General features: G+C 35.6%; 1 protein-coding gene across 1 annotated transcript; it reads right to left on the bottom strand.

Moving 5' to 3' along the window:
- Positions 1-255: 255 nt before the first annotated feature.
- LOC109042303 (uncharacterized) lies at positions 256-3134 on the bottom strand. The gene is made up of 2 exons (XM_019058965.2): positions 2921-3134; positions 256-1950 (listed from the first exon to the last, which is right to left on the bottom strand). Exon 2 carries the CDS (start codon positions 1945-1947, stop codon positions 271-273), a length of 1677 nt encoding a protein of 558 aa, XP_018914510.2. The 5' UTR covers positions 1948-1950; positions 2921-3134; the 3' UTR covers positions 256-270.
- Positions 3135-9454: the final 6320 nt, after the last annotated feature.

Below are 9454 nucleotides of genomic sequence, written 5' to 3'. Positions count from 1 at the left end.
TCTGTATCATTTGCAGCATTTAAACCGATTCATTTCCAGTTTGAGTATGTAAGGATTGAGAAGTTGGAGATATTTTCCTGGATTTGTGATTTTTGATATTTCTGAATAGAAATCTCAAGAGTGATTCAATGTCAATTTGAGGTAATTCTCTATTGAGATTTGGTGTAGTTCTGGGCTGCTTTTAAAGCAGTATAAACCCCTCTGGAATGTAAAGCTATGACATTTATTTCTTTTGATGAGCAACAAACAGAGCAATTGTCAGATGAAAATTTATTGTTCAAACTTTATAAATTGTTTCAAAACAATTGGAACTTTTAATTGCTCTAACTGACTGAAGAAACATTTGGGTTCATCGGCTGTAACTTGATGCAAAAACTTTCTAACTGCGTCACGAGCTAAAATTAAGAGCGATGGAACAGACTTTAGAGGCCAAGAGGGATGTTCAAGACTAAAACACGGAGAAATTTTCCATAAAAACATTGGGCCTAAAACCTCAAAGTGATCAATGTATAGATTGTGATGAGAACATTTTTGATACTCAGAAACACACTCCAGTAAGAGATAGGGCTCGACAATACAAGATTTCTTCAACAAGAAGAAAAGAATATCCCACACTCCAATCATCAGGGCAAATTTAAAAACATCTGGTAACTGTCTAGAAGCTGTCCTCTTGCAGCCATAGTTACAGTTGACTTCATGAAGGGTTTCAAAGCTTGTTCCACAGTAGTCCACATCAATCCCTGTATCTATCAACTTTTGAAGGATGCTTAATACATATCTAACATCCTGCAGTCTTCGTGTAGTCAGTGCAGCACACAATGGACTTAAAACAGGTGTTGGATCATCCCAGACAAAGTTGACATCATACTCCACTTCTAAAAAGGCATCTAGAAAATGTGGGCTCAGTCCAGATTGAACAATTTTTTTTACACACAAACTAAAAGGGGATACAAACACTGGATTTTTGTTGGGATCAACATAGGGGCAAGTTTTTACTTCTGTCGAGTAATTTGAGTTAAGGATCAATTTTAAACCCTCAAGACACTGTGCATCTACAGCAAGGCATGGTAAACTTCGATAGCATGAGCGACTGGATCGGAAATTTTGAACTCTGGTGCGGGTGCAATTGTCTTCGACTACATCAACAGAAGTTACACTCATCATTAGCTCTAATAGTTTTGGCTTATTGGCATGGGCTGCCAGGTGAATTGGTAGAACACGATCGGAATCATACAGGTTTGGATTTGCTCCATGATCAATTAGAAATTTGGCGACCTCATAGGATCCAGACTGAGTTGCAGACATAAGCGGGGTTATTTGCCAAACATCCCTTGAATTGATGTCACTGGTATGTTCGAATAAGAGAGAGACTAACCGGACATTTTGCCGCCCGCAAGCCATGTCAAAAGGAGTGCGTCCATGTCTTTCTTTGATTGTCATGCTAGCACCATTTGCTAAAAGCAAACCACATATTTCTAAGGACTCACAAGATACTGCTTCATGCAATGGTGTGTACTCATTGAAATCTTGAACATCAAGTAATGCTCCATGCGATATGAGCAAATTGGCTATTTTTGTGTTTCCAACTGCACAAGTGTAGTGCAATGGAGTTATACCCTCATTGTTTGAGATATTTGGATCACATCCAGCATTAAGTAACATTTGAACTGCAGTGAAGTTATTATTTTCACATGCAACCAGCAGAGGGGTTTCTCCTTCATATGTTTTCTCATTCATTATATATTTAGCTTTGTTCAGGAGGTATAGCAGACACTTGGATCGGTCTGAGGAAATGGCAGCTATATGAAGGCAAGTATAACCTCGGTTATCAATATTTCGAAGATCTCTTCCTTTTGAAACTAGAGTTTTCACTGCTTTTAAATTCCCAGACCTCACGGCGGCATTGAGCTGTGGCTCATGCAAGGGTGTAATTCTGTCTGCGCTCATTATCTGTGGACAGAAAGGAGGAACATGAGAGAAAGCAAGAGTTATGAAGACTTAGATGAAGCTACTGCGTTTTCCTTGGAAATATATTTCATTCAATAAACATAGTAATTCGTGAATACACTTTAAACCTTAGATCAAGGGTGCAGAAAATGTTAGAGTGAATTAAAAAATGTTTTGCAGCAAAAATGAGAGAAAAAACCAAAACAAAAAAGAACTCTGCTTTGAGAAACAACACAGAGAAAAATACCCTGTGGCAAAACATTTATGTTGTCATAATTCCACCTGTTGCCTACCAGAATGGAGAGGCCGTAACTAGTCAGTTCTGTGACATCAAGCTAGTAGATATTTACCGAAAACAACAAGCATCTCTGGGTCATCAGTGCATCGATGAGTGAGGCAGTCGCTGCGTGGACCAATCAGAGTCGCTCTCGATCGGCCGAAGTTGCGCGAGCGGCCTGTTTGAATCTGAGTGGAGTAACGATTTTCGGTATTACGCATTCATTTCCTCGATATTTAGACAATGTCACAAATGAACTAGTTAGTTTTCTAAAGTGAAATTTCATCCTCTTTCTAAACGGTTCTTATGAAATTTTGCATCAGATCAACCCTGAAAGAGATATCGGCGAGAAATCATCGCGCGGCAAGCGTTCTCCCATAAGAACGCGTGTTAAACCGCGGCCGAGTTTCATCTACTAGTGTGACGTCACAGAATCGTAGTTACGGCCTCTCCATTCTCGTAGGCAACGTTCCACCATGTCATTGGACAACTTACTTCAGATCTTCGGCACACTGAGATTCTTGGACACACGTGAGCCAAATGTCACTCTTTGAAAGAATGATCGGCATTGCATAAGTAACAATATCTATAAAGAAAAATCCAGAGATTTACCATCTAATTTTATTCGACAATCATACCTAATGAGTGTACCATCAGAGTGCATTATCATGAAACTAAAACACGTCTTTCTCTCACCTGTTTGCTTGCGCTTCAAATGATGAAGGATAAAATGGAGATTGGGTCCGGTCACTAAATAGTACGAATTTACGAAAGAGGCATACTTCACTTAACTTGAGCTTGAGGTGATTTTACCTTTTCTGTGAGGAAAGTAATACGCAGTGTTATCAGTCATGCATATTATCATTCACATTCATTCACCATAACAAAAAACTTCACTGTTATTATTTACTTCCGTGACGTCATGGAGAAAACACACGAGACAGCCATCTTCAAACGCGATTCGATTGGCTGTGACGTAGAAGAGTACAGTTTGGCGCGTTTTTCAAAAAAAGTACACTCAATCGGATGCCCACTACAGTGCAGCGTATTTCGTCTGACGGTGATAACTCGCTCTCAGACTCTCAATATTGTTCTGCTTGTTTCGATGTAGTTTGATACTCTTTTCATATATATGAATAAGCTTCAACCGGCAAAAACTTTCTTTTCGTAAATTTCGCAAGTAATGGAGGTAAATCTGTGCCGTTGTTTGGGCTGCAGTCGAGTTCAAACCGAATCAATTTTCAGATTAAGGGAGTTACGTGTGACTAAGAGTGTCGGCCATCCCTTTGCTATCGGGACTTTAGTAGGGATGGTCGAATATTTAGATATTCGAATTATCAGCACTGAGGTAATCGCATCACATTCGAATATTCGCTTCCGAAGTATTCGCAATCGCAAATTCGAATATTCGAATAATCGCATTCAGAAGTATCAAAAGTGTCATCTTTCTCTCACGGTTCATAAAAAATCAAAAATCGAAGCAATAATCGAAAATATTCGAATATTCGCTTCCGAACTGTTCGCAATCGCAAGATTCGAATTCTCAAATAATCGCATTCGAAAAGTTTCGAATATTCGAATAATCGCATTCGAATTCGATATTCGTCCATCCCTAGACTTTAGTAGGACGTCATTTTCCTCGAACGGGGGTGGCTATACCGCCACTCTTGACATAATATGCAAAATCTGTACCTAGAGAAGAGGGTGAACGAGTCTTCGGTATTCCTACTTCAATAGAATTCTTCTCTGCCTTTGACACATTTGCTAATAAAAACTAGGGTAGCGAGAAAGTAAAAATTCTGATGGACTACATCAAGTCTCATCATAAGGGAAAAATCTTCTTTAATGAAGAAGAGAAAAATAAAATAACTTGGGATTCCAATAATGAATCAGCCAACATTGGATCCCTCTCTATCAACACCACTACAGATGGAGACAATCATTTTAGGGGTAGGTGAGTGATTAAAGATAGATTTTTCAAAAGGTTTTGAAAAATTCCTTAAAATAAGTCCTACCCGTCCCCTTTCCATTTTTAAACTCGTACCTGCACTATAACCGGTCGATGTACTTTTATCTAGTTTTCAAGGGGAAAACATTTGACCTCTGATTCATGATTATTTGTATTGATAAAAATTTACTTTCAGATAAAAGAGAAAATAAATTATTTAGAGCCTGTCTTTCGGAGATACATCAAGTACTTTCAAAAGGACAGTATATGCTATGACGTCTCACATCATAATAGCTCAATTTACGGACAAAACTCAGATTTTGCCAGACCAAACAGAAGAAGATCCAGAAAAATGGACATTTTCGGAACCTGGGCTGGAAATAATACCTGGGCAAGAATCAGTTCTGCACTGCTTGGCAAATCTGTAAAGAAAAGAAAAATCGAAGACAGGGTTACGAAAAGAGAGTACCTACCCCTTAACAATGAAGGACTATTTTTTAAACGCAATTTTGGGACAGCCTAGAGTATTATATCCCAATTTTAACTAAACTTAGATAAAATGTAAAGATTGCCAGTGTCGAATTTCATACTGTAACCAGACAAAAAAAAGAGGTAGAAATTTCTTTTTTTTTTTTAAAAAAAAAAAATTTTCTTCATCAGTGAGCAAACTTCGATGTTATAATTATAACATCGAAGTTTCGTCCAGAAGAATTTTCTACTCTCGTGAATCTTAACCAAGTGTTTGGAATTGGATGAGGGAAAAATTAATCTATTTAGTACAAAGAGTAAATCATATCAAGACACAATTTATTACAATAAAAAAGAAAATTAAGAAAAAATGAAAAACATACAAAAAATTCAAACAAAGGAGAGAAACTAAACGACACAACATGATAAACTAACAGAAAAATTGAGGGGTAATCAAAGGAGGGAGAAATTAGAAATGAGCCGTTACAAATGTTTGGACAAACAAAAAAGGCATTACTTCTAGAAAAGGAATTTTACAATGAGAAAAAAAATAAAAATAAAAAAAGACTGACTTAGATCTAATTCTTACAGTGGTAGGTATCATTTTGATGACATAGTAAAAAAAATAAATTTATACGTGTGGTGCGTCCCTACAGAAGAAAAATATGATGCACAGTAATTAGATAGGTACTTCATCAGGTAAAGTCATGTATTTAATTGAAATCTTTCCGAGAAAGCGTCATTCAATCGCAATACATATCAATGCAAGAAGAAAAGAACAAAACGAAAAAAAGAGGGAACCTCTAATTGTAAGAGTTAAAATGTATTTATTTTTAAATTTTAAAAGGTACCAATGTTATCTTTAAATTTAAAAAGGTACCAAATAATCACTGAGCTTTATGAATCTATATCTATGATAAAAAAGAAAAAGAAAAAAAAAAATAAGAATTTGTTAAACTCAAGAGGGAAATAAGACAGTACAAGGGAAAAATGATCTTCAAAATGTTTCATGCTTGGAACTGATCAAACTTCCGTAAACATGAAATGATTTGAAGATTTTCTTTCTCATTTACTTTGCAAGATTCTGAAATTCTTGGAATTTCACAAAGTTGCGGTTGCCGGGAGGAGGAGTTACCAATTTTACAAAAGTTAATCACAATAATCAATATAGCACCATTAACCATTGTATTCTTCTTCCAAGTGCAATTTAATTTCCTCTTGGACATGTCTTGATACAATATCCTTTTAATTTGAAGGAAAAAATGGATTTAAAATCGTAAAAGCAATCAAACTCTCCTACATACCTCACCGTATTCCCATCTGCAAAAATAATATTTTGATAGTACAGCTACGAAAATATTTAATTCAGTGAAGCATTGTGAAAATTCTTCCTGCTGTACCTGACAAAGAATTTTACAGAGAAGTCCAGGCTACAACTCCTATTTCAAAGATAAATTGGTAATTTGACTGTGTTTGTTCGCATTCAAAAGATAAAGCCCGGTGGATTCATCGAGACGAAAATCAGTTAATCATTTTTCAAATGTGACAGGGAATATATTTTATTTTACTTTTTCTGCTGAGCACGGAAGGTTCTTGCACTACCTTCAATTCTAGCTGCTCTTCGTTTCCAAAATTGGACGTATTTCTATCAAACGGAACTATGTGCATTATGACGTGAGCTCTGTTATGCATATATTCTTATGGGTCTCAGGGCTCATGTCTTAATGCACATAGTTCCGTTTGATAGAAATACGTCCAATGGTAGTTGGTAGATTCCTCTCTTTGGAGGGATCTTACTGGCTTGCATTGTATCATCATGCTTAACGTACCAATGCACAAGGGGCTCATAAGCTCATAGTTAGTTTTAACATCAATTTTAAGTTATTTTCCCCAACATGCTAATTTTTCCACGCCACTGACGTAAAGAGTTACACAGATACTACAACAAGACGTGAGAGCTTCCCAGTAAGGTTAGAAAATACAAAAGCACTCTGTTTTATGTCCTCTTTTTGTAAAATGGATACAGATAAATGCCTCATCGTAAATACTTCACACAGAATAATATAAACTCTAGAACCATGACTGTAAAGATTGTTCGTTCATATGGACAAGATATTTGAAGCTTCTATCCAAAGTCACCACCTTTTAGCACTCGCCCGATGCAACAGGAGGCCCCTGTATGATCGACCACTTTAATATATGTTACTGCATAATACTTTAGAGATTGGTACTACTTAATGATTTGAATGTGCTTAAAGTGAAACAACGGCTGGGCAAAGAAAATTATTGCATCGATAATATGAATTACACTTAGCAAAAAGGAACCAGCACAATTACAGTGTTGTAAAAATGTTGCTTTTTTATAATTATCAAAAATATCACCCAGAATAACAAATAGTTTCTGCTTTCCACCAAAAAATTTTTAATTTTAAAGGAAAATAATTGTGTAAATTTTATTACTGTACATATTTTGAGTATTTTTAAGAGAAAAGAAGAAGTTGCACGATTTTGAAAACACCGTAATTGCAGTGGTTCCTTTTTGCTAAAAGCAATCATAGATACACTGCAATTTATATCACTAAAGTAAGAACCAAATTGAAAATTAAAACAGAGGATTATTGACCACTTATTAAAATTAGCAAGAAGAGGGCAGTAGACTGAAAGTAGCAAATTAAACCTAGAGCGGTAGACTGATATTACACTAAATTTAGTCTATCCTGCTGTTGTGTACAAAAGCTGAGTCAAAGATAAAGGGAGAAACCATGAGTTCCTGAGTGAATTAAACTAAACAATCAACGGAAATTAGATAGCAATTTAGGCTTTAAAAATACATACTGCAGGTGATAAGACCCATAAAATAGTTAAATCTGATTTTTTTTTGTCCAACCTTTCATCTACTTCCACTCCTTAATTTTAGATTATTTAAGGATGAAATCGTAGGAGATGGAGAAAAAAATACACATTCAAAAATCCAAGTAGAAAGGGGGAAGAGGGAGAAAGAGACTTAGAGAGCGAAAGTTTCTCATAACTAAAAAACCCGTCAGTAATTTTGAACAGCTTTCAATCAACAAAGAGCTAATTATTAACTGTGACAAATGTATTACTTCTAACTTTTCAGGTACACAAATACCATTTTCCCCCCATTTAATTATACTCCCATTTTGAATCTCATCATAAAGGATCATTGAGCTTACCGAACTTGAAATAGTAGAATTGGGGGTACAGAAGTCATCTACTATATAGTGTTTCAAAAAAAATCACTTCAATCTATTTGTACTGAGTTGCAGGGCACTCTGAAAGTAGCTGATAATACTTTCTGATGTGCTCCAGAGGGTATACTTTTAGAGATAATAAAAATGATGAAAAAGTGTGCATCCTGCACAGTAAGACTTTTCTTGCCAATTTTAACTTACAAAAGAGAGCAATTTACCTGCGTTCTGAATTCACACATTTTCCTCTCACTCAAATAATACTTTTATTTTAATTTAATATGTGTGTTTGAATCCACAGAGACCATGCAAAGTCGGTTTCAGAAGTTAGTTTCTACAGAGATTTTTCGATATAGACTACATCAATCCCGGAAGAGCAACTTCATATTTTTGGTTAAAACGCACGATTGGACAAGCTAATTCGGAAGTAAAATAATTAAAATTATGTGTGACCGTACAGCAAGATCACACTTGGACTTAAAATTAAAATAGATTTTTGATAACAATTATTATTTTAAACTTGTCATATCCAAGTTAGCGGAAAATATGCACTTGAAATAATTGTATTGTGCAAGAAACATCGTGACTGCAAGCTGAAAAGGGAGAGACCGAAACTTTCGTTTGCAAGGACAACTTTTTTCTGCATAAACTGACTTGAGATAATATGTAGTGGTTTGGAGCACCAGCAACGTTATGTAGGTCAACAAACAACAACAGAGAGGGGTATGCACTGAACTTCAGAGATGACAACAGATGAAAGAACTTCAAAAGGTTTTTCATGACCTTTCCAAAGATTGTACTTTAGCTATTCAGGAAGGAATATCATTACTTGAGAAAAAGGCATGTGATTGTTGGCCAGAGAATCTTGATGATAGAAAATACTGCCTCTTAAAGATGTTCAAAGCTTTCTGAAAAAAAGTTTGCTTATTGAGGCTAGGAAACAGTTTTGAAATTCTTCGAGCACTTAAAATTGTCTTCCTTGTTTACAGCTTTTGGGATACAGATTTTCAGACGTTTCTCCATCCACAAATTTTTTCAAAAGTAGAAGCTCAGTTAACAATTCACCAAATTGAGTACAGAAACCTGACAAGCTACAGTTTTCTGAGCAATTAAAATTATCACAGTATTTAGAAACTTTGAAGCATCAATTACACGACTCAGGCGAGTGAATTTTTACATTGATGCACACAACAGTGCAACTTTGACTCAACAAACATGATTGTGCTCAATGTCAGTATGATAAGTTACTAGATACATTACTTTCATTAAGTCCCAAAGCTACTTAAGACCAATGATAAAAAAAGTTAATTTCAAATCAGTACTTACGATCAATATTAAAAAAGCTCCTTGACAGGGAAAAATTTACAAGGAAGGATTCAAGAAACTTAGGATGCAAATATGGAGACAAATTTACGATTAATACGCTCAAAGTGAGAGACACATTTTTTTTAAAGCTGAGAGGACCAGTGAAGTCTAAGCTTTGTTTTCAAAGATATATTCTTCAATTAGTGTAAAATTTCTGAGGAACTTATGCATGAACCTCAATAGAGAGCAGCTCAGCGACAAAAAAAATTCAAAAGCAGAGGGTGATAGGGAGAAAAATAC

The sequence above is a fragment of the Bemisia tabaci genome, chromosome 2 (genome assembly GCF_918797505.1).
Source record: "Bemisia tabaci chromosome 2, PGI_BMITA_v3".
Classification (NCBI taxonomy): domain Eukaryota; kingdom Metazoa; phylum Arthropoda; class Insecta; order Hemiptera; family Aleyrodidae; genus Bemisia; species Bemisia tabaci.
The sequence above is the reverse complement of the archived record's forward strand: the minus strand, read 5'-3'. Positions and strand labels throughout refer to the sequence as shown.

Coding starts and splice junctions, on each gene's coding strand:
- LOC109042303 (XM_019058965.2), bottom strand. CDS start 1,947: ATGAGCGCAGACAGAATTACACCCTTGCATGAGCCACAGCTCAATGCC.